We start from the raw sequence: 25,340 nt of genomic DNA on the forward strand, positions 1-25,340 counted from the left end.
GACTGTCTCCAGAAGGCAGGGAGACTATGGTATAGCGGACTGTCTCCAGAAGGCAGGGAGACTATGGTGTAAGCGGACTGTCTACAGAAGGCAGGGAGACTACTCAGGTATAGCGGACTGTCTACAGAAGGCAGGGAGACTATGGTATAGCGGACTGTCTCCAGAAGGCAGGGAGACTATGGTATAGCGGACTGTCTCCAGAAGGCAGGGAGACTATGGTATAGCGGACTGTCTATAGAAGGCAGGGAGACTTGGCTTCCTCTTTTTAGAGAAAAGCCGGCTTTTTTGTTTTTGTTTTCTTTTGGTTTATTCTGTTTGTTTTTCTTGTTTTTGCACATTTAGAAAAGCAGTAGAACAGTTTGAAAGGCCCTTTAAGTTCTGTTCCCACAAGAATCCCAGGTTTAGGGTACAAGTAGCTCTATTAATATGATTGAAAATACAGATTCAAGTTCTTTGAACTTTATGAAGTTTATTTAATTGAGTGATTGGCTCCAGGTATGGCACTGTGCACCTGTGATCCTGCACTTGGAAATGAGTTCTAGGCCAGACTACCCAGATAGTATGACCCTGTTTTGTAAAAATACTCTACCCCAGTAATACTCCCTCCCCTTAGCAAGCAGCACCTTCAAACTTTAAAAACAGCAAGGAAAATGAAATTAAGACAAGTGAAGTATACTTTATTACATTGTTAGTGGCTGGAACTAGAAACCCACTCAGAACTATCTCCAGAAGAAAAGGAGTTTGAAAGGCTCAGGAAAGACAGCAGCATTTGAGTACATATTGCTATTGATAAGGACTCAAGTTCAGTTCCCAGCATCCACATTGGGTGGCACACCACTGTAGTTCTCATTCCAGAATATTCTAATATCTTTGACCTCATCAGGCACCTGTCCTCAAGTGTATGCACACGTGATATATATATCAAGAGCACTTGCGGCTTTTGCAAAGGTCCCACTTCAGGTGGCTCCAATCCCCTGTAAGTCCAGGTCCAGGGGATTCTTAGCTCTCTTCTAGTTTCTATGGGTACCTGGCATGCATGTAGAATAATTTCTTTTATTAATGTATTTTAAAGAGGTTGACTTGTTTTAATTCTTTTGTGTATGATAATTAAATACTTTAATGAGAATTTAAAATGATGTTTCAATACAGGTATAGCTTTCATGAGTCAAAAAGGTTAAGAGCAGTAGACAATCTTTTGACTAGCCAAGCTCAGGAAAGAACGTCCAGTTGTGCCTTGCCTGTCAGGATTGAAGACAATGTGTGCCCTTATACCTCGTTCTGTTTGTTTTTTTTCTTGTACTCAGGTTTCTTTATTCTTCTCAGTTTCTGCCGTACTGGGGTTTCATTTGCTATACTGCTGATTGTATTATGTTTGGTAGCACTGCACCAGCAGCAGTGCAGGATATCTGTTCACAGTGTGCAGAGTGCTGTACTTACTGACTATGTAGAGATTGGATCCCCTGGGTTAGGTGTCCTGCTGTTTGTAGGGAAGAAAAGAAGCAAATAACTAGTGTAATATGCTAAATTTGCCCCTGGGGGTTGGAGAGATGGCTCAGAAGATAAAGCACTTGTGTAACCAGGAGAACTAAAATTGGAATCCCATGAGTCCACAAGCAAGTTCAGTGCACTGCCTATAATCCCAAGGCTGGAGGCAGAGAAAGGATTCCCTAAAGCAAGCTACCAGCTAGACTAACCAAATCTGCAAGCTTTGGTTTTAAGTGAGATCCTATTTTGATATAAAAGGTAGGAAGTATTGAAGGAAGACAACCTGAGTCAACTTCTGGCCTTCATATGTTTGCATGACTACAACATAAAACAACTTCAGGTAATATACCACATGCATAAAAATAAAGTGCCCTTATAGGCCAAATTCTCCTTTCAAATACCCCGAAAGAATTAAAAATTGATGTTAAAACAAGAACTTAGATGCAGATGTTCACAGTAGCACAAGTCATAATAGCCAAAGGGTAGAAACAACCCAGATACCCAGCAGTTGACGACTATTAATCCAATGGAATATTATTTGGCCATAAAGAAGCAGGCAGGAGTGGCTGGAGAAATGGCTTAGCAGTTGAGGGAATTTGCTGCTTTTGCAGATCCAGATTTGACTCTCAGAACCTACATGGCACCTCACAGTGAAGGTGCACAGACAGACATGCAAGCAAGACACTCTTACATACACCCCCTGCCCAAAAATAACCTTTAAAAGAAACTTTAAACATACAAAAAGGGGTGGGGGAGAAAGAGAGGAAGAAAAGAAAGAAAAGTGCAGTGCTAAGAATCTTGAAAAGAGTAAGCAGGACACAGCAGGTGATCCAACTCCACTTCCAGGTATTAGCTAGAACAGGCAGATTTAGTGAGATGAAAGCAGATTGTTTCAGGGACTGGGTGCAGGGCAGTGAGAACTGATTGCTGGAATGTTTGGGGACCTGGGTCATGATGGGGTAGTGTACTAAATGACCTGGTAAAGGGTAACTCAGTTATACATGTTGCTGTAAAAATGCCTAAAATAGCATAGAAGATTATGATCATATGATATATTAGAGATTCTCTCCTGGAATACATGAAGAAAGAATTATATTTTTCTTATTTTGTGTGTTGATTTTATTCTACTTCTAATGTGTGTAAGTACAGTAGAGTGGTTTACAGTAAGGCATGTTGGGAGCATACCTCTTATGAAGCAGCACTTAGTGCAAATATAGAATCTTTTAACAAAGAAAAGCCAATTATTGGTGGGTTTCTTTTTTTTTTTCACTTAGGGGAAAAATTTAAAGATAATAGAATTTGTTGAGATAGGTTTTATATGTATGTTGAAATAGCCTACCAACATGAGGGTTTCATGAGCTGGCATCCTGCAGTCTTAAAAGCAACTTAGGCTGTCTTTAGCCAAATCATGTGATATACTAAAATATCTGAAATACGATTTTTTGTTTATTTCAGCACCAAATGGTCTTAGGAATTACAGACTTGTGAGTATTCTTTGCTGTATAGGTATTATAATTTTAGTAAGAATGTTAAAAAACAAACATCGGGTATTTAGAAGAAAAATGAATGTTTGGGTGAATAAAAGCCAATCCATGACTTCTGTAAGGGTAGTGAGGGGACTGTGACCAGTTCATGAGAATTTCCACCCTGGAGAGAACCCTGCTTCTCAGTGAAACCGCAGAATTCTTAGGATCTATGTTATATGTTAGTAGCTTAAGAGGGACTTTTGCAAGCAAAGTTTTCAGTTTGCAGATTAATTGGGAATGTACTGCCAAGTTCCCAGATGCCCTGTACCTCTGTTGAGCATCTTGTGTTAGAACGGGACATTTGTTACAATTCTGAACTGATGATACACTGTTAGTAATGTGTATTCTTTATTTTTAGCCAATTTTTATTCCCATATATATGGAAATATTCAAGAATAGTGTTGGCAATCGCTAATACACAAATTTATTTAGCAGAAATTCTTATTCCTCTGTACTGTGAATAAAAACCTATTATGTAACTTTGTAAAAGATTAATTTAGCATTTTTTATTCTATATTTTATAAAAACATTTTTCTTACTAGATTAAAATTTGACAACTTATTTCATAATGATGGTATCATGGGGATTTTATTTTCATGTTTCATACTTCTGCTCTGAGTTTGTATCTTATTAGAAAACGTTTTAGTAACATGACAGAAATCTATACACCAAGGATCTTGGGCCATGTAAATGTTTTACTTGTGAGCAGCTCTCCATTCAGTGCTAATCCTTAATGTGGCAGCTTGTATCTGGCTTTCAGGGTCTGTGATTGTTTGGTAGTGGTGGCTGTTTCGCTACATCTGCCCGACAATTTTCTCTTAGAGTGCAATGTGCAGGTCTTTTCGCAACATTGTACGTGTCCTAGCAAATTCATTCCAGAAACTTGCAGTGGATAAACCGAGGTATGATTAGATCTTATTTGATGACCATATGTTTGAAAACAGCCTGCCTCCTTCCAAGGGATGTTGCTTTATCACTGGACTGACCTTAAATTTGCCCTCTAGCCTGGGCTGGCCTCAGACTTGTAAACTTGAGTAGAATACTGTTAAGTATTGGTGTCCTCGATAAATAGGTGTTGGTGGAAGAGCTTAGTTAAGAGGTGTATGTAGCATACATAACCTAATTTACTGTTAGAGCAACTTGTAGACCTGGCTAGAAAATGTCATATACACTTTAGAACTGTAACTGTTTTATATTTTGACATATTCTGGCTGAGGATTTTTGGACATTTTAAGGTATGCAAATGGATTATAAGGTCTGCTGGAAAAGGTCCTTGTTTTGTTTTCCTTTATTTACTTTTGTGAATAAAACAAAATACACAGCAATTAAAGATAAGTTGGAGGGGTTCTGCTCTGACTTTATACCTTATTATCAGAAAACGTTTTAGTAACGTAACAGAAATCTATACCCTTCTTTTGTGGTATAGATTTGTGGTGCTGGGGATTGAACCAAGGGTCTTGGGCCATGTAAATGTTCTACTTGTAAATGGCCCTCCATTCAGTGCTTATCCTTAAAGTGGCAGCTTGTATCTGGCTTTCAGAGTCTGTGATTGTTTGGTAGTGGTGAAGCAGGACCTCACCGTATAGCCCAGGCTGGCCTCCAAATCGTGGTCTTGTCTCTGCCTTCCAAGTGCTACAGTGTCTTCAAACCCACTTGCTGCTTAAAAAATGTTTTTATTACATTTATTTATTTGAGTATGTGTCATGGATGCACTTACCTTGGTGTAGGTGTGGAGGTCAGAGGTCAACCCGTGGAGGAAGATTCTCCCCTCCTACCATGTGGGCCCAGGGAATAGAACTTAGATCCTCAAGTTTGGTGGCAGGCAACTTTACTGAATCATCCCTTCAGCACCTGCCTTTTAAAAGTGGAGTGCCATTGCAGTGTAGAGGGCAATGAGCTTTAGTTCTGGTTCTGACACACTTGAGGTACTTGCTCACTATGTTCTGTAAGACCTAAGTATTAACAAGCCTATTTCATGGTCAGGATTTGAAAGTAAAGTTGAGCAAGTCAAAACAGCCTTCGTTTTTTTTTTTTTAAGATTTATTTATTTTATGTGTATGAGTACATTGTAGCTGTAAGATGGCCGTGAGCTATCATTTGTGTGACTGCTGGGATCTGAACTCAGGACCTTTGGAAGAGCAAGTACGCTTACCCTCTGAGCCATCCCACCAGCCCACAGCCTTCATTTTCAAAGACCACTCAGCTTTCTGGAAATTGAAGAGTTATGTGTTTGGTCACAAAGTAGCTATATGTCTTAATGATGTACTGTAGGCAAAACGTGTTAACTATAACTCGTAGAACAACTGATGAGAGATCTTCAGGCTCTTGAAGTAATTTTTGTAAGAGCATACTATAAACAATTGTTGAGGGGTTTTTGTTTACTTTTGCTTTCTCTTTTGGCATACATAAAGTAAGAAACGAAGGTATGAAAAATACAATTTTTAAAAGATTTTCTTTTTCTTTTTTTAAAGATTTTATTTTGTATTTTATGTATATTGGGTGTTTTGCCTACATACCTGGTGCTTACAGAAAGGCCAGAAGAGGGGGTTCAGATTCCTTGGAACTGGAGTTACAGATAGTTGTGAGCCACCAACCATATGGTAACATGTGCAAGAGTAACAAGTGCTCTAAACTGCTGACCCATCTCTCCAGCCCCTCCAACTTATCTTTAATTGCCGTGTGTGTGTGTGTGTGTGTGTGTGTGTGTGTGTGTGTATGTGTGTGTATGTGTGTGTATGTGTTTGTGTGTTTTGTTTTGTCTTGCAGTTTCTAATTGCAATACAACAGAGAAATGTTTTCTGTTTTCCTCTGTTAGATTGTAACTGCTGCTTGTATGTAGTTGGATGTATATTTCTCTTAATTTGAGGAGTTTTGAACGATAGTTTTACTGAGTCTGTATCTTGATTCTCTTCATCTTCAGCGTAGATTCATGTTGGCTTAAGTGTCAGTGTCTTGAGTATTGTGGTTGTGATTGGTTTTGCCACCTTGGTGTAACATTGCCTGCTGTCTTCTGCACTGCGGCTCGCCCTTCTGCCTTTAGCTGCTTCCTATTCAGTCTGACTTACTGAGCTTTTCACTTACCACATCTTCTCCCTGCTAGATTTTATTTCCTGGATTTCTCATTTTTTCAGGTCATTGTTCTTAATGTTACATTAGATTTTGGAGTTGACGTTCAGTTATTGAATAGATGTGAATTTAGAAGATTGATTTTGCTTTGCTTTCTCATATTTCCTGTGGTTTTAAGTAGGAAGTATGTACCTGTTGTCATGTGTAGTGAGCAGTCTTTTCCTGAAGGTTCAGTCAGTACCTGTTAATGGTTAGGAAGAATAAAAACCAAACCCCAAACCAAAACAACATGACGACAACAACAACAACAATAATAATAAAAAACCAAAGCAGCAGCACAAAGCAGGTATGTATGGCTACAGTGAGATTCAGTGCTGGCACTACAGTAACTACAGAACAGCAAGGGCAAGCATAATGTAAGTAGACTTAAGTATAAGCTTTATGGGGTAAAAATGATGGAATAAGGAAGGAAGCAGAAAAAGGGAGGAAAGCAGAGGGAAGAAAAATGGTGAAGAGTTCTCAGAAGGAAAAGAATTGGTTGAAATCCAGTTAGAAAACCAAATGTAAACAAATGTAGATAAAACAGGAATTTTAAAAAATCTTTACTAAAAGGGAGTGGCCAGAGTACCAGACCTAGATCTCATTGTGGTGACCGCACCTGTAATCGCATAGCTGGAGGAGCGGCTTCCTCTGGACTCCATTTGTCTCTGCCTTTATGAGGCTGCGCTCCTCATCTGCATTAACCCTCCTCCACCACACCTGGGAGCACTCCTGTCCTCCTTTTTTTTGTTTGTTTGTTTTTTTTTTGAGACAGGGTTTCTCTCTGTAGCCCCGGCTGTCCCGGTACTCACTCTGTAGACCAGGCTAGCCTCGAACTCGGAAATCCGCCTGCCTCTGCCTCCCAAGTGCTAGGATTAAAGGCGTGCGCCACCACCGCCCGGCTCTGTCCTCCTTTTTATTTCTCCTCTTTATTTGTCTGTGCAAAGACCCAGGATTGAACCAGGGACCTTCCTGCTGACAATTATTATTTTGAAGAATCAGACCAGTGTTCTTGGAAGAATGTCTTAAAGCTAGATTTTTTTTAAAGTTTCCGCATTTATTTTTAAAGGTTAAAAATGTCCAAATGAGCGCTTAAGAATTCTCTCCACCATAGACATGGAAGCTTGGCCCCTGGAAAAAGATGGTGGTGCACTGAAAAGTAAAATTTCCCATCTCCCTCCTCTGCTGATGCTATACATGCAAATACTGCCTAGAAAATGGACAATAAAGAGTCAGTAAAACGGGGCCAGAAGAGGTAGTGAAAATAACTTAGGAATAGGTACTGTATTCAAATACCATCTCCTAGCCTGAAAGCTAAATATCTGTATGTCAAGGTGATAAATAAAGGGAAATGGAGAACTCTTTGCTGCAGATAAACTCACTATTAGCATCTTACAAGGCTCAGACAGACAGTTCTTAAAGAGTCAGTCCACAACAGTCCTGTTGTAGTTATACCTTCACAGCACACAGGAAGCACATGCCATCCTCACAAGGAGAGCCAGAGCCAGAGTGAAGAAAGTGGTTTCTTGATTCTAGGGAGTTTTAGGATTTTTTTTTCTCATTTTATTGTTGTATTTGGATTTTTTTAATTTAATATTTGGATGAACATCTGTGAATTGATACTATTCTAACATCTATTTGAGACTGGGGTTTTCTTTGAATAATGGATGGTACCTGTTTTAAGTTTATAAAATTTAAAATGTAGCAGTGTCTGGCATACAGTATACTAAACAAAGGTTAGACCTTTTGTTTTGGTGCCCTCAGATTTCTCACCCTTCTGCTTTAGCCCTCTGAATGTTTGACTTAGGTATAATCTATCATTCGGCCTTGCTAGCTGCCTCTTATTACATGGTTGCACATCTGTGTTGTCTGGTCACAGCCTTGTCATTCCCTCAATCGGAGCATTAGCAGGTCTGATCTAACCATGAGGTGACAGTGTCACTTAATGTGATGCTCTTACTTTGGGTCAAAGACACAGTTTCTTCATTTTTATTTTATTGAAGCAGCATCTCACTTGATAGCTCCAGCTAGCCCTCATGGAACTCACTCACTCCATAGACCCAGGCTGGCCTTAAATGCAAGAGCCACCTGCCTTTGTCTCTCAATTGCTGGAATTAAAGATGTACGACATTGTACTCAGCCTTCTTTCTTTTAAAAATTTGGGAGAATTAAAAAAAAAGGTAGGTGACGACTGTGCTAGATCCTCTGTTACAAGCCTGCTTTCCTCCCAGGCCAGGGGCCAGTGCTGTCCACTCCTGCAGACCTGGGTCTGGTTCTTTCTCCTGTTACTCTAGCTCCATGCTAATCCTAATCCATGTCTATTTTATTTTGGTAACTGCTAGAGCTTTTAAGAAAGTATCTTGTATTCTTAGCAAACAGTGGTTGTATTAATGAAGAACTGAGTCTTACCTTGGATTCGTTGGTGAACCCTTCCCTTTTTAGTTTGCTTCAGAGCTGTAGGTGGGACTGAAGATAGATTTGTATATGTCAGACCATGGTGTTCCAGTTTTTAATCATTCTTTTCATATCTACCCAGGGATAGACTGGCAAAAATCTCTGACTAATGGGAATAATTTAAATTAATACTAAGAAGACTTGAATTCACTCTTGTACAGGTTTTCATTATCAACCTTACGTGTTTGTCCTATGCCTTCTAGTCATTTTGTCAGAGTTAAGCAAAATTAGAGCTGAAAAGTTATGCTTCCATTGCCCTACTAGCCTCAAATTGACTGCGTACATAGCCCATACAATATTATGTTAATACTTAGTATGGCATCAACTTTATTCTACAAGGCTTGACAACAATAAGATACTTTATACCATCTTACTGATGAGTCTCACAGGTGCATTGATATTTCCTAGATATTTCTGTTGCTTTGCTGGTTCTTAGTTATAAGACTTACTCTGTTTCTGATTGTACAAAATGTCAGACAGTTAATTTATTCAATACATTTATTGAGTGTACATGCTGGCAAGTATGATAACTTGACTTAAAAAAAGAAAGCAAGCAAAACAGACTTATTTTCCATAATGGAGTTGTAGTGTTGCAGTCTATTGAGAAACAATGTGTTTGGATGGCAAAGAAAACTGCTTTGTTGATACTTGAAGGACATACCTTCTTCTTATGCAGTGAATTTACAGTGACTTTTCAATTGATTTCTGTGAGAAGTTTGTGAGCACTCAAGGCTTTGCAGTTCTTACATGTGTGTGTAGGGATTCCAGGCTCAGGGCGAGTGTCTCTCCTGTAGTGAGATTCCAGGATGGTGACAAGTAGGCTGATGAACTGTGTTCGCTGTCGAATGAACGTGAACCTCTGCGGGGAGGGAAATAATGCCTCCAGCTTCTCTCTCAGAACTGAACATTTGCCCTTATCTTGAATGCTGGAAAAAATAGTGAGGTTTTCGGTAGAAAGTGAGATTTTGTATGTGGGCGAAGTAGATTATCGAGCAGTTGAGGACTGTCTGACCATATCATACTGTGCATGCTGTCTTGGGCCATTGGGAAGAGCGCCTTAGATGTTCCTTTCTCACATTAGTATAACCAGAAAGTAGGGTTTGGTGACTCCTCTTCTTGTGTGAAATTATGGAATTTTAGTTCTTTTATTAAGAACTTTCTTAAAGCTTTGGTTGCTGAAACATCGCAATATTTCTTGTTTTCTGAACTTGTTCAGGGTTCAAGAATTTGAAGCTTTAAGATAGGGAAGAAGGCTTTGCTTTCTCATAACTAATATTTTCTGACTAGGTACTTGGTAACTCAGGAAGACCTCATTTATTCCCAGTAATATGTTTTACTAAACTCTCTCAGGTAACTCCAAAAAGACTGTGTGACATAATACCTAGTAGATGCTGACTTGAGCTAAGTTTTTGTTGTCGTTAGTAGACACTCGAAGTGAGAGTCCTGTCTTTGTCTCAGTTATCAGAGACTGCTACAGACCATTGCTGTACTTGAGGCTCAGCGCTCCCAAGCAGTGCAAGACCTGGAGAGTCTAGGCAAACACCAGAGAGAAGCACTAAAAAATCCTATTGGATTTGTGGAGAAGCTTCAGAAGAAGGTACAGAAGGAATGCACTTTGGTACTTTTAAAGATTATGGCATTTTTGGTCATTTAAAATAATAATGCTTTTTAAAAATGAGTTTATGCCTTAAGAACATTTAATTCCACAACCTGCTTCAGGTTAGCCATATTACTAAGAGCAGCATCGTCGTCTTCCCCATGTAATGCACAGTGCTGTGTGCTGAGTGAAGAGAGCTAAGCTTCCGGTGGCTGTTTGGCAAGAGCGGTTTCGCTCTGTCTGTATCTGTTCCCCACCCTGTTACCCTCTGAGCCTGGTACAGAGGATTTATTAGTTATTAACTGCTTTTGTTTGGATTGCATTTGCTACTAAGTAAAATAAGCAAACGTTTATGGCTACAACACAAAAATTTATTTTAAACATATTTAAGGTTATGCTAACCAAGTCTATGAAGAGAAACTGAATTTTATTTAATTTTGTAAAACACTTTTTTTTCTTAGTGTGAAACTGTTTTCACTCTTCTTTTGCAACTTTAATGTTTAACAGGGAGCCATTCAAACTCTTAAATGCATCAAAGTAGGGAGCCCCTAATTGATCAGTATGTAAACAAACATGAGTACAATGTGTGTGTGTGGGGGGAAATCTATCACTGAACCTCACTCAGTGTACTTGAAAGGCTCAGTATCAACATTGTGTGAAACATACAAAGCCACTACAACTGTGAGGTGTCACTTAGTTAATCAGTACACTGTTCCTTCCCTGGTTTCAGAAAACACTGCATTTCAGAATACATACATCACCTTTCTATTGGCTTGTTAAAAACTGGCTTTAGAGCTGTATTGTACCTTCTCTGTTAAAATAGTGTTCCCCGTGGAGCAGTGGAGGTACAAACTTAGAATCCCATCATGTGCCTGCAGCAGGAAGGTCAGGACTTGGAGCTCATCCTCACCTACTAATTGATCCTATTTGAGGTCATCCCGGGCTATAAGAGACTCAAGAAACAAGACAAAACAGCCCTAAGCAACAAAAACCTAAAGCCCAATAATAAATAAATGAAGAAGAAAACCAACAACTCCACCTTTTTTTTCTTATAAACAGTGTGTTTGAGCACAAAGATGTTCTTAAAATGGCAATTTTTGGCAGGTTAAATTAATAAGTGTTAGAGAAATAAGTAATAATGTGTTAACTTTAATCTTGGTTTATTTGTGTTCTGGAAAGCAAAAATATGTATTTAGTTTTCTAGTTGCGGGTATAGTTACTAGATTTATATGTGGTTAGCTATTTGCTTGTTTTTCATTTCTAGGTTTAATTTAGAAATGTTTTAAATTCAGAAAGAGATGTGTTATTGAACAACTTAGCTTTACAAAGATAAACAGGTGTGTATTAAAATCCACCTACTCAGTAAAGATTCAAAAGTTTTATTAGTTTTCTTTGTCCTAGATTTAATTTAGAAGTTTATTTTTAAGATGTCATAATTTGGAGCAAGGGTTGTACCTGGTTGTAGCATTTGCATGTTTTGTACAAGGCCCCCAGGTTTGATCCCCAGCACTGCAAGAAAGAAAAAGTTGTTGGAATTATTTTGTGGCAAGGGTGAATAGGCTACAGCCTCGAGGCTGATGTCAAGTTCTGTGTGTCATCATTTGTTGTATCCAGCACACTCACTGTGCTTGTTCTTAGAAATGAGAGGCGTTGGGTGTTTGTGTGCATCTCTGCATAGCATGTTACTAATATGTCGTATTTAGCACCCTTTGTGAAGTAGATACAATATGCCTATCACATTTGTATTTTACCTATTCTTGAGTTCAATGTATGTTATCACTCTGATATGTGGGTTTTGTTTTGTCTTTGCTGTCCCAGGCTGATTTAGGGCTTCCATACCCACAGAGAGTTGTCCAGCTACCTGAGATCATGTGGGACCAGTATACCAATAGCCTTGGGAACTTTGAAAGAGAATTTAAACATCGCAAAAGACATACTAGGAGGCTTAAGTTAGTTTTTGATAAAGGTAAGAACCTACATGATGAGAATTTAATGAGGAAAATGTCTTAGAGCATCCTAATTAAAGAATTCTGTGTATGATTTGATTTTTAGTAGGGCTACCTGCTAGACCAAAAAGTCCTTTAGATCCTAAGAAGGATGGAGATTCCCTTTCCTACTCCATGTTGCCTTTGAGTGATGGTCCAGAAGGCTCCCATAATCGTCCTCAGGTAAGCAGTGTGAAATAACTGAAGAGCATGAAACTGAATGCTTTGCTGATTTGTGTTCTTAAACTGACAATGAGAACATGAGCTTTCCAGGTAAGGGGAACCTAAATCTGCCTCTAGACTGGCAGCTGTGAGTGACTCCTTTTCTTTTCTTTTTTCTTTTTCAAGACGGGGTTTCTCTGAGTAGCCCTGGCTGTCCTGGAACTCACTCTGTAGACCAGGCTGGCCTCGAATTCAGAAATGTGCCTGCCTCTGCCTCCCAAGTGCTAGGATTGAAGGTGTGTGCCAACACTGCCCAGCACTGTGACTCTTTTGTTGTTTTTTATGCCCCAGTTTAAGATGTAATTTGTGCTGGTCACATTTTGGGTTTTTATGGATTTTAAGTGCTGTTTTAAGTGTTTATGAATTTTAGGTGCTGTTCCTACTCCCAGTGCACTGTAGGGTGTGACCAGGATTTCAGATGTGGCCTTGTCTCAGTTGGACTGTTAGTTTTCAATTTTGAACCCATATTTCCTGTGTCTAGAAAGGAGTTACAAGAATATGAAAAAAATCAGTAAATAAATGATATATATATTAAAAAACATGCAAAGATGTTTTGAAAATTCTAATACATTTCTTAGGTGTTCTTTGACTGTACCTTTGATATTTTCCATTTATTTAAAGCCTTTTCTTATATGCAGATGATAAGAGGTCGTCTGTGCGATGACAGCAAACCTGAGACCTTCAACCAGCTGTGGACTGTTGAAGAGCAGGTGACACATGCACACTTCTTGCTTCTTTGGGCTAAAAGGAAATCTAGACGGTTATAGTAAACTTAGCATTGCCAGGCAAGCGTTAACTGCTGCATTTCATCCCTTTTGCATTTAATTTCTTTAAATTATGAGCTTAAAATATTTAGATGTACGCACACACCTTTTTGTGGATTTTATGAATTTTGGATTTTGAAGACAAACTGTTGAAGAATAATTCTTAAAGAAAAAAGCTCTGGGTTTGGAAAGGAGGCTAGCTATGGACGATACTCTCAAAAACAGCTGTAGGAAAAGCCTCAAGACAAGCATTTTGATTTCTGTTGTGGGAAGCTAGACTAGCATGCTTGGAACATTCGTTTCCTGTGCGTTCCCTTTAGCTGGATTAAGGATTGTATACAAAGCCCCAGGGAAGCTTGATTTCATGTATTAATTGATTGTGTGTCTTAGGGTTTTAATACTCAGGTGCTTGGATAACAGATCTCACAAAGCAGGGAGAGTCTCTAATTCCAAATGCAGTGAATTTGCATGTTTTCTGAAGCTGTGCTCACTGAGATGTATACAATTCCAATATATCTCTCCTCTGTTTTCCTGTGCTATTTTGCCACTGAAGTGAAAAGAAGAACCATTCTAAGGGCTTTTGTAGGTGTTTCCTCTTAGTTTGCCTGCGGCATCTTAAGTTGCTAGCTGAAACGGTTTCTTGAGAATCTCTAACAACATGATATGATGTCTAGAGTTGGGAAAGCAGTACTGTGTTTTGAATGAAATGTAAATGCATTTATTCAGAAATCCAGTTTTTTAAATGGAATCCTTTATTCCCTTAAAATTTGGTGTTGGGTTTGGTGCAGAAAAAACTCGAACAGCTACTCCTGAAATACCCACCTGAAGAAGTAGAATCCCGGCGGTGGCAGAAGATTGCTGATGAGCTGGGCAACCGGACAGCCAAACAGGTAGGTGATAGGAATGGCTGCAGACCAATGGCAGCTAGTTTCCTGGGGACAATTCTGCAGCCACATCAGCACAACTGATGCCATTGCTAGCTCTAGTATATGGTAGTTTTAAATTGATTAGCATTGTTTATTTTTATGTCGTTAGCAGAAATAGCATAAGTAACATTGCTTTGTGTCAATGTAAAACATTGAACACACACACACACACATACACACACACACGTATTGGACCTTGCACCTCCTCCGTGCTTAGTGAGCGTGCTGACACTGTCCTTTCTTGTTAGACTGTGCTGTTGGAGTTTGTGGCATTTCATTATACCATCCCTGATTGTCTTTTTGAAAGTGGACAGCGCAGTTTTCTTCCTCCTGCCTGAATGCTTCTCAGGGCTCACCAGGTGGAATGATTGCCTAGCTTTGGAATCAAACACACTTAAATTTACTTGAATTGGCTTTGTCTAGGTTTGGAAATTTAAAAGTTACTTCTTAATTTTATTGTCATCATTTAAAACATCTCAAATATCACATTATTTCATTTATTCATTATGTTGAAAGAGCTGTCATGTTTCTTTAGGTTGCCAGTCGTGTACAGAAGTATTTCATAAAGCTAACTAAAGCCGGCATACCAGTTCCAGGCAGAACACCTAACTTATATATTTATTCCAGAAAGGTAAGGAGTGCAGACAGGAACAAACCGCACTGAGCTTCGCTGGGTTCAGAGCTGCTGCGTGGGTGTGAGTTTGTTAAGCTGCACTCTGTTCTTGATATTTCTCCGTGTACGGTATAAATGGAGACTAAGAATTCATTGTTGCTACTTAGACAAATATACTGAGTTTTAACAGTTCTTCATTGTTTTCTTGGGGGTAATATGAATGAGCATTTTTATACTGTGATGCAGTGTTAGGAATGTCTTAGTGATGTTGAATTTGGAGGTGTGGATGCCTTCCCGGTAGGCTGTTCGCTCTCCTCTGATGCATAGACGGGAAGCGTTACTGAGCTGTTTAGCCCTCAGTGCAGTTGTACTGTTCTCTCCACTTTATGTTGAGAATACTGACAGGCGGCTGTTACTTAAGACACACGCACTGTTCTCAAACCTTTTTATACAAAGGCACAGTAGGCCATAATAACATATGTAAATTGTCTAGTCACAGACTACTAAGCTGAGAACCATTGATTTTAGAGACAGAATCTCACTATGTAGTTGACCTAGAACTTGCTGTGTGGGTCAGGGTTTGTGGTGGTCCTCCTACCTCTGCTGGGAAGCAAGTGTTGGGATCGAGGCTGAGTGCTTGTGTGCTGTTGGCTTCATAGCTAGGGCAGGCAGCCTTTTGCCCCCTCCCCTTCAGGGCGCTAGGGATGAACCTAAGGGCCCTTGGCATGCAAGTAAGGAGTCCACAGGAAGTCACTGCAGCAGTCCTCGCTTGCGACCCATACCTTTCCCTCTAGTTTCTAGTGAAACATGCTTCTGTCTCTGATACACACCCATGTTTTGGGGAATTGTAATTGGTAAAACTAAGGAGACAGTTGGCTTCTTCTCTTAGCTTGATAAATCCTTATGGTATTTCCTTCCTTACCACTTTCAAATGCTACTGGGTGGATGCTAGTTTATATAACTTTACATAAAGAAGATTGTTCAAATAGTTTACATCATACAATTGTTTTAAAGCTTCATTTCATTATTTAAATTATATGTCTCTACGTGGGTATGTGTACGAGAATGGTGGTCCCACAGAGAGAGGCCAGGGCATTGCATTTCCCTAGAGCTAGAGTTGTAAGGTTGTGTAGGAGATTGTGAGGTACCTATGCAGGATCTGGGACTCAAAATCCAGCCCCACAAGAGCAGTAAGTACCCTTAACACATGAACCATCTCTCTAGCCCACAAGTTTTTGAAGTTGTTAATGGTGGTGGTTTGGGTTTTTTGTTTTGTTTTGTTTTGTTTTTCAAGACAGGGTTTCTCTGTGTAGCATTCCTTGGTTGTCCTGGAGCTTATTCTGTAGATCAGGCTGACCTTAGACTCCTGTGTGCAAGGATTAAAGGTGTGGACCACCACTGCCTGGGTTTTCAAGTTTGTTTTATGTGCTAATAAAATATAGACTTTACAGCTTAGACTACTGGACCTTTGTATGCCAGCGCTCATGCTAAGAGCTCATACCTGTTGTAGTGGGTCTTACTTCATCCTCTTCTCCTTTCTCTTCTCTTCTTCATTTTTTCTGTGCTGTAGTTCAAATCCAGGACTTTTATTTATCCTGAGCAAATGTTTGGCCACTGAGCTCTATATCTACAACCCCTTAAGTAGTTTTTCTAAATTATTTATTTATTTGTTTTTTATTTTTATTTTTTATTTTTTATTTTTTTGAGACAGGGTTTCTCTGTGTAGCCCTGGCTGTCCTGGAAGTCACTCTGTAGACCAGGCTGGCCTGGAACTCAGAAATCCGCCTGCCTCTGCCTCCCAAGTGCTGGGATTGAAGGCATGCGCCACCATTGCCCAGCTCTAAATTAATTTTATTAATGTGCTGTTTTATACCTCGCATTATTACAAGAGTGAATAAAGACCAAAACCGAATACTACTAGCAAAGCCTAAATTGGATCCGCTGGGTGTGGTCTGTTATAAGTTAGTAGACGTTGTGGCTGTTAAGGTCTAGCGTACCATACTCATATTGGTTCCTGGCCGTGTTGAGAGTTGGGTGAAATGGTGTCTTTGCCGTGGTTGTATTTGTGTCTGGTATGTTCTGGTCATGAGCGATATCTGCATTAGCAGCTGGTGTGAGGGCTGTCACCACATAGATGTAATCCAGTCCACCACTGCTCTCACCTTGGAGCTCCGCCTCTTCATGCTTAGATAGTGTATCCCAGTGAGAGCCAGCGATGGTTGCTTTGTTGGAATGTTACAAGGACTAAGTGATAATGCATAAAGCAAGTAGTTGCTCTGGGTTGGGTGATTGTTTTATACACCCAGGTAGTATGGAGGAAACTTCTCTCTCTCTGGGTAGTTATTTGTCTGGCTTAGATCTCTTTATTTTCTTTGATTTTCAGTAAAAGTTGATCATAAGAGTTCAGTGCAGCCAGCATTGAATGCTCGTAAATGGTGGGGTGTGTGTGGTTTTGTACTTTTGATTCTGTTACTGATTTTCTACTGTCCCAGTAAAACCCTTGTTTTCTCCTGTAGTCGTCCACAAGCAGACGGCAGCACCCCCTTAATAAGCACCTCTTTAAACCCTCCACTTTCATGACTTCACATGAGCCACCAGTGTACATGGATGAGGATGATGACCGCTCCTGTCTCCATAGCCACATGAGCTCTGCTGCTGAGGAGGCCTCAGTAAGTTACTTGCCTGTTTTTCTACAGATGACTGTACAATATGAAGTAAATGATTTTCTGATTATCCCTGCTCTTCAGAGAATGCTGCTATGTCCCCTTTAACTAAGAGGTTAGAGTTAATATGCTTTAAGTGTTTTTTTTTTTGTGGAAAATTCAGCATGGGCGTAAGAAGTCAGAGTAGCCCAGTGAACCCTTATCACGTCACTTAGCTTCTGTAATTGTCACCAGGCAATAGTTTGGCTTACACATCTTTCCACCCAGTTCCACTTCAGCTTATTCTGGAGGGAGTTCCGACACCAAGTTGAGGTTTCTGAGAAGGTAATTTTTCATGTAGTGGGATACTTGCTTGCCCCAGTGAGGTGTGTGCATGTACTCGCTCAGCCCTGTGCACACTAGCAAGCACTCTGCCAACTGATTGCCACAGTGTGCTGTAAGGACTGAGTCCTTTGTGTCACTTAACTCGTTCTTCTGCTCAGAATTTTCTGTAAAGTGGTTGATTTCTTGCTTGAAGAATATATACTAATATTCTGATTGCATAGAATCAGAGTAGGAGATTCTTGGTTTTTCGAGACAGGGTTTCTCTGTAGCCCTGGCTGTCCTGGAACTCACTCTGTAGACCAGGCTGGCCTCAAACTCAGAAATCTGCCTGCCTCTGCCTCCCAAGTGCTGGGATTAAAGGCGTGCGCCACCACCGCCCAGCGATCCCTCTTCTAGATAGATGTAGTGACTGTAAAGGGTTTTTCCCTTTAAATTTGTCCTATGGAAATCTCATACTTAGCCTTTAAATTACAGCTTTTGTGTGTGATTTTTTACTTTGTGATTGTTAGAATGACTCATTTGAAGAATACCTGAACATGTTATATTGCAGGCAGTGCTAGAAGCTTGATAAGGAGTTGTAAAAAATACATGTGTCTTTGTTCTTCTAAATCTGGGGCTTGTTTATTGATCACATTGATAAATATTTGTTAAAGTCCTTCAAAGGAACAAAAGGAGCCTTCATGGTCATTTAAGAAGTGCTTAGTTTAGAGAGGAGTTTAAGAGGAAGACCTGAGAAAGTATCAGTAAACATGGTGCTTACTGACTATTAGAAATGAGCCATGTCAAAGCTGAGGTCACCCCCACTGAGTCTTGAGGGCCACCCTTATCCAGGTCTCTGTCTTGTCCTGGAGATGCCCCCTCTCACCCCATCAATTGCATTTCCATTCATTTTCATGACTGTCTTGCCGTCTCTCCTGTCCTAGGTCTCCCCACACATATGTAGAGGATGTGCATCTTGGTTTTTAGGTGGGGCCCAAACAGCTGGAATGGGGTATTTCCCAAAAGTTGTTGCATCCCTTCTGTATGTGGGATATATTCTAGCTGGGCTACTCGAGCTGAAGTGGTGAGCTCACACACCAAAAAGTACTAGCATTAATTTTCTAAGTCTTAAAAGTAATAAATGTCAGTAGAAAAATACTCAGGATTGTATTTCTCACAATTAGTCCATTTTAATTATCAAGCTAACACTTTTATATTTGACTTTTAACAGGACGAAGAAAGTATTCCTATCATATATAGGAGTTTACCTGAATATAAAGAACTATTACAGTTTAAAAAGTTAAAAAAGCAGAAACTTCAACAAATGCAAGCAGAAAGTGGGTTTGTGCAACATGTGGGCTTTAAGGTAAGCAACTAATTTAGTTTTTAAAAGGATGAGAAAGAGGTTAAGTGGCTACTAGGTTACTCAGCTATGAAATCTTTAGGCACTCAGGGTATCCTAAGTGTTCTTTTATACACACATGCACAGGTGCTTGTCACACAGTCTGCTGTTCTTCGTGGAGAAGAACACACTCATTTGTTGATCATGTGAGTTTGAGGCCAGCCAGGGATGTATAGTGAGACTCTCTGTCTTAAAATTGAAATAAAATAAAATCCTAGAGATTTTATTTAAACAAAGTAGCTGACCAATAGCTGAGTATACCTAAAATATGCATTTATAAAGTAAGAGAGAAGCTATGTGAAACTGGAGATTTTGTCAAGGAGTTTAAATAATCCTAAAAGGTTAGGGAACAATTGTAAGATTTTAGAACAGAGAATAACTTAAAATTTTCATTTCGAGAAAATGGGTTTGCTAACTTTTAGGAAAGTACCAGATTTAGAGTAACAGCTCTTAGTTGTTCACTATTTCTAAATTTTTTAAAGCAACTTACTCATCTATTTTAATGTAATTAAAAATATGTAAGTGGACTGGGGCTGGAGATGAGGGACTAGTATGGGACTAGACTAGAAGGAGGTTAGAAAGAGACAGGTGGCGTCTTGGAGATTCTTCTTAGGATATCACCAAAGTATGTCCTGCCTGCACTGTGTGGTACTGTGAAGGCATAGACCGGTAGGTTTGCGTTGTTGTGGCCTTTATAAGTGACTGCACTTAGTTAATTAGGTTGGAGAAAGTCGCAGTAAGACCATAATGTGATGTTGCTGTTGGCAAGTGATAAAAATGTTGGTGCATGCTGTGACTAAATGCTGGTCAGTTGGAGTAACCCTTTCCTCTTGACCTTCAGTGCCCGTCTTCTCCTTAAGGAATTTTCCTAACTGCTTGTAGTTTTTGAGAGGAAACTGAGTCTTGTCATAACCAGGATGAAGATCTCAGCCATGGCTTAAGTAGGTAGTGAGTTATCAGAACATCTAGGAATGAGATTTACTTTGTGCGTTATAAGGTTCGATTGCTATGAAGAGACATCATATGGAAACTCTTAGAAAACATTTAATTGGGGGTCTGTTTACAACTTTAGAGCGTAAGTCAATGACCATCATGGTGGGAAGCAAGTAGGCATAGTGCCAGAGCAGTAACTGCATCCTGATCTTCAGGCAGTGGGCCCACCTCTAATGACATACCAAAGTAGTTCCATCAATCAGAGACCAAGCATTCAAATACGTGCGCCTCTAAGGGCTTTTCTCATCCAAATCGTGCTTCTTCAGTTTCCAAAATTCTTGTAATGCACTGCCCTATGGAGAACAAGCTGTGCCTGCCTTCCTGTCATTGTAGGCTTTGTTCTTTGGGGATTAGTCTGACACTCAGTGTCTGCCAGCCCATGCCCAGGGCGGCACTAGCTCTGGTGTGAGTCAGGTGTTCACAGGCACTCAAGTGCATGTTTACTAGTGGTAAAATACTCAGCTTTGAGGTGATGGACTTAGAAACTTCTTGGATAAATACAAAGGGTATTTCTCAGCTACCAGTAGTAGTAGTAGTAGAGCTTGAGTGGACGGACCTTCGTCTACTTCACTGGGAATTCTGTCTGACTTAAGCAAGTGTTAGATCACGGCTTGGAGGAAGAGTGTGTCTGTCATATGGGCTTCCTGGTAGAAGAGAGGCCTAGCCAAGTGCCCTTCTGAGTCTCTGTGTCTGTTGCAGTGCGATAACTGTGGTGTAGAACCTATCCAGGGTGTCCGCTGGCACTGCCAGGACTGTCCTCCAGAAATGTCTTTGGATTTCTGCGACTCTTGTTCAGACTGGTAAGTGTTTTATTTTGGGAACAGTAACCTCAAACTGTGAACTTTATTTCCAAACTTCTTTAGAGTGTAACCACATGTTTATGCATTAGATTTTATTCTAAGCAATTAAAGTCTTCCTTAAATCACATCAGATTTCAAGCAACTTTCTGATAAAGCTCTCTCTCTCTCTCTCTCTCTCTCTCTCTCTCTCTGAGAGATTAAGTGGGCAGATTTTGTAATCGGTAAGTCAGAGTGTATCTGGAGCCATGTACTAATGAACCTGTGTATGTGCTTTTTACTCGCAGCCCACATGAAACAGATATTCACAAGGAAGACCACCAGTTAGAACCTGTTTACAAGTCAGAGACGTTCTTAGACAGAGACTACTGTGTGTCCCAGGGCACCGGTTATAGTTATCTGGACCCCAACTACTTCCCAGCCAACAGATGACGTGGGAGAGTCGGCACTAGTCCTCGGCAGCACGCAGCAGTGGCATCATTGTTAATGGTGCGCACGGTTTGGACACTCACAGCATGAGAGCTCCCCGAGTGTTCTCGTCCAGTACGGCTCTGCACTGTGTGGCTGTAGATCAGCAGCTGAACATTCCTGGTGAGCCTAGAGGTTCCCTATGAAATTTTCACCACTAACTTAAAGCCTTGTAGGTGGTGATGTTAAATGGGTGAGGTGGGAACAAGAGCACGCGTTAATGCCAGAGTCAATTCCAAAGGTTTTAAAGACCTCGGTCATAAATATGATAATGAAAGACAAAGTATTTATATTAAATCAGTTTAGTAGCTTTCAGTTTTGTGAAGATAGTTTTCAGCGCAGGACAGACTTATAGATGAAGTTTTAACCAGTGATGGTGTTTGCTTCTAGGATGTGTACTCTAAAAGAACTCACTGTCTGGTGGTCACTGATGGCCTGTAGTAGACTGGAGCTGCTTAACGGTTTAATACCTAACTTTTAATCACGATGAACTGTCCTTACCAGGAGCAAAGCGAGACACGGCTGTGGCTTTGCTTCTGTAACCAGCTCATGGGGTGTGAATGTCAAGAAGTTGTCACGCAGATATATTTTTAATGTCATGTTATATGAGATGATCATGTGATGTGTACAGACGATGTTGAGAAGTGCCAGTGGTAATAAGTGTAAAAAGTCTGACTCACACCATCAATCCCTTTAAAGTACACGGCCTTCTGCCTGTGTGGATCTGACTCACACCATCAATCCCTTTAAAGGACACGGCCTTCTGCCTGTGTGGAGTTGTCAGTACAGCTCGTCAAAGAAAACTGCCTAATATAAAAATCATATATGTGGTGATAATTTTTCCCTCTTTTGTAGTCTGCACAAGATCCATAAAAGATTGTATTTTTATTACTATTTAATGAGTGATTAAATGTAGTCTGCACAGTGAGCAAGAGTTCACAATTCTTTTATACTGCTGGATTTTGTTGTGCATCATTTAAAACATTTTGTATGTTTCTTATCTGTGTATACAGTATGTTCTTGAATAATGTTCATTTGTCAGGAGAACTGTGAGAAATAAACTATGTGGATATGTTTGTTTATATTATAGAAAGCTTGTTGTGGATTCCTTTGGGTCAAAGCTCGATTTTTTTTTTTCAACATGATAAAAGTAGAATTTATTATTTAAAAATCTGTTTTTCATCTGTATTTACTTTCTGTTCTTTATAAAGGGTGAAGATGTATTGTGTTAGTGTTCTCATGTAGTAGCGTGCTGAACCACTGCATAGTAGGGCTGCTGACTAATGTCCAGATGCAGAACCTAAATATAAGTCAAAATATTATTCTAGTAGTTTTTTCCTAATAAAATTAAGTACCTATGTGTTGAAACAGGTGGTTTCCAAAAATTATCAGAAAAAGAAAAGATAGTATATATTCTGTGGTAGATGGAGTATTAATACTAGTCTAATTTTTAACATTGTTTTTTCCTTTTTTTCCTTTTTTTTTTTTTTTGGTTTTTTTGGTTTTTCAAGACAGGGTTTCTTTGTGTAGCCCTGGCTGTCATGGAACTCACTCTGTAGACCAGGCTGGCCTCGAACTCAGAAATCCGCCTGCCTCTGCCTCCCAAGTGCTGGGATTAAAGGCATGCGCCACCACCGCCCAGCTGTTTTTTCCTGTTTCTAAGTTCAGGGAACGTTATTTACTAATTCTTTTCAATACTCAACAAGGTATTAAAATCTACCCTGAATTTTTTAATTAAGTAAAATACAGAATTTTAAATATAGAAGAGAGAAATTTAAATAATATATTGATTAAGTATCACTGGCCATATTGATACAGTCTGTAGTACTCAGAAGAGTTGGCAGGTTTTTGTCTCTGGGCTATTAGTGAAGGAGAGGCAGGTGAAGGATGTGTTTCTGTACTAAGTGCTCAGTGTGCATGCTGCAGGACTTCCTTCCATCTGCAGTATGCAGGACCATCGCACCTGTCTGTCTAGAATAGTACCACCTCACCTAGTTGTTCAGATCCATCCAGAAGTTTTCAGCTCTAAGCACATCATCCCCATGGCTTTCTGGGAGTACTTCCTGGTGTCTTATTTGAGGGTTGCAGAAGTAGGTAGCTTGTTCTTTTCAAGTATACCCTCCAAGTTTCTTAGTAGGTCAGAGTTATGGTATGTGATGCTCACGTTGTTTGGTAGAATTGGAGGAACATTTAATAACGCTGGAAGCGATTTCTCTGAGGTTAGGGAGAGGAGTTTCTTTTAGTGTGCTGCACCGATAGCAAATGCTGATTTAGCACCTACTGTGCACAAAGCAAGCATGTGGCAACTCATTGGAACCCAACAAAGCAGGTTCATTTATTACCCTGTTTTCATGGGGATCTATCCAGAGAGAAAAGATATGGCTCACCTAGGGTCATGTTGGTAGGGAAGTGGGAAGACTTTAACCAAGGTCCCTTTGTCATGTTTGCTTTCCCAAGCAAGAACGCCTCTATTGTCAGGTTCTCTGTGTTTTCCATGCCTTTTTCCTCATGCAATGCTAGAGTACAAACCTGAGCCCATGTCCATGTTTGTAATACAAGAGAGAGGCTCGTGTATGGCTGGGAAAGTGCCAGTATATCCCACCATTGTGACTCCTGCAAGCACACATGCCTCTCCATGGCCTCTCACCTGATCCCATGGTATTCCTTGACTCTTGTTCTCCCCTTCAGTTACATTAAATCACAGAACACGGTTACCGAGGTGTTAGGAATGGATTTTAAAGGTTGACAGAAAAGGGCACACCACTGTGATATATAATTTCCCTTAAACAGCTCTGTGAGATACGCTGTATAAGCTTTCTTACTCTGGATAACCAGGTTTAAAACCTACTCGTCTGGGTGCACTGGAAGAAACCGGTCGTTCCCAGTGCAGTACCCTCTTTAAACCTCTAGAGTTAAAGAGAAAAGGTTACTGCTATTCATACGATCTCAGAGAAAACAAAGCCCGCATCTAGGCTTTATGTATCTGTTAAGTGGATTGATTCCTGAGAATTGTGTCCTGTTATGTTTTATGAGAACAGTTCGTGTCTGTGTCTCTGTTCTCTGACTTCTTAACAGATTCTCTATAAATAGTGTGGGTTACATGACCCAGTATTTTGGTAAGTTACACTCTTTTCTTTAGAGGGTACTGGGTCCAGTGTGTTAGGTGCTAATGACTCTTGAAAAGCCTGTCACAGGCGGTCCCTTGACGTGCCCTGGAGGACAGACCTTGCAGCCAGCTTTACCTGGAGGACGTGACTAGCCAATCACACCATGTATTGTGGGTGTGACTCTGTTATGTTTGCTCTGACATTCTGGGTCTTATTCCCAGGTGGGGAAGCACCCTTGATTGAGTTCTAGGAACTAGTTCTAATTGTATCTGTGGGGAAAGTAAAGGCACTGAGAATGAAAATGGAGGTGACAGGTGTGGGGTGGGGGGGCTCCTGCAAGAGAAAAGCCAGGCTTTGTGGAGCTTGTAGATGACAGGAGACAACGATGTGCAAATAAGTAGAGAAAATGATATATGAAGAAAAGTAATACCAGAGTATGAGGAGCTCTGTCACTTTACGAATGGCTGTGCCCCTGTCACTGGCAGTCCTGGGAAGTAGTGGTGTGGATCAGCTTTCAGGAGGAGGCAAGAGCTCTGAAGCCATTGGTAAGGACCTGGATCCTGGGAAGAACTGGGTTTCCCTGGGCTGCTTTGAAGACAGGCAGTATGTGTGGCTTGAACCAAATGAGTGTGTGTTGGGGGCGGGGGTGGCACAGCACCAGTTTAGGTATAGCCTTGAAGATAGGAGTTTACACTTGTGCTCTGAGGTTGTGTGCACACAAAACCCTGTGCTAGGCAGAGACTGCTATAGTCCACTCATATTTTAAACTCCTGTGACTTTATGACGTCACTTGGAGCATTCACGTGGACAGTGTATGTCTTAGCTGTTCTATGGAAAACTGGCATTCCCGGGGACTGATTTCTGTTGGAGTTTTCCAGGCTGCTTGCCTACATGTCTGCTGCCACATTGCCTTGCCCAGAGCTGTGGGCA

The 25,340-nt window shown here is 40.3% G+C and overlaps 1 protein-coding gene across 2 annotated transcripts in view; it reads left to right on the top strand.

The window, feature by feature from the left end:
• The window catches only part of Zzz3 (zinc finger ZZ-type containing 3), a 63,576-nt gene extending 41,180 nt beyond the window's left edge, over positions 1-22,396 (top strand). For both annotated transcript variants that reach the window (XM_031375898.1, XM_031375899.1), the window contains 10 exons: positions 10,029-10,167; positions 11,986-12,133; positions 12,220-12,335; positions 13,013-13,084; positions 13,927-14,028; positions 14,600-14,695; positions 17,194-17,346; positions 18,875-19,009; positions 20,738-20,838; positions 21,123-22,396. In XM_031375898.1, coding sequence (XP_031231758.1) covers positions 10,029-10,167; positions 11,986-12,133; positions 12,220-12,335; positions 13,013-13,084; positions 13,927-14,028; positions 14,600-14,695; positions 17,194-17,346; positions 18,875-19,009; positions 20,738-20,838; positions 21,123-21,267 — 1,207 coding nt within the window. In that variant the 3' untranslated portion in view covers positions 21,268-22,396. The remainder of the gene's footprint in view (positions 1-10,028; positions 10,168-11,985; positions 12,134-12,219; positions 12,336-13,012; positions 13,085-13,926; positions 14,029-14,599; positions 14,696-17,193; positions 17,347-18,874; positions 19,010-20,737; positions 20,839-21,122) is intronic.
• Positions 22,397-25,340: the final 2,944 nt, after the last annotated feature.

Source organism: Mastomys coucha, unplaced genomic scaffold, assembly GCF_008632895.1.
Source record: "Mastomys coucha isolate ucsf_1 unplaced genomic scaffold, UCSF_Mcou_1 pScaffold16, whole genome shotgun sequence".
Classification (NCBI taxonomy): Eukaryota; Metazoa; Chordata; class Mammalia; order Rodentia; family Muridae; genus Mastomys; species Mastomys coucha.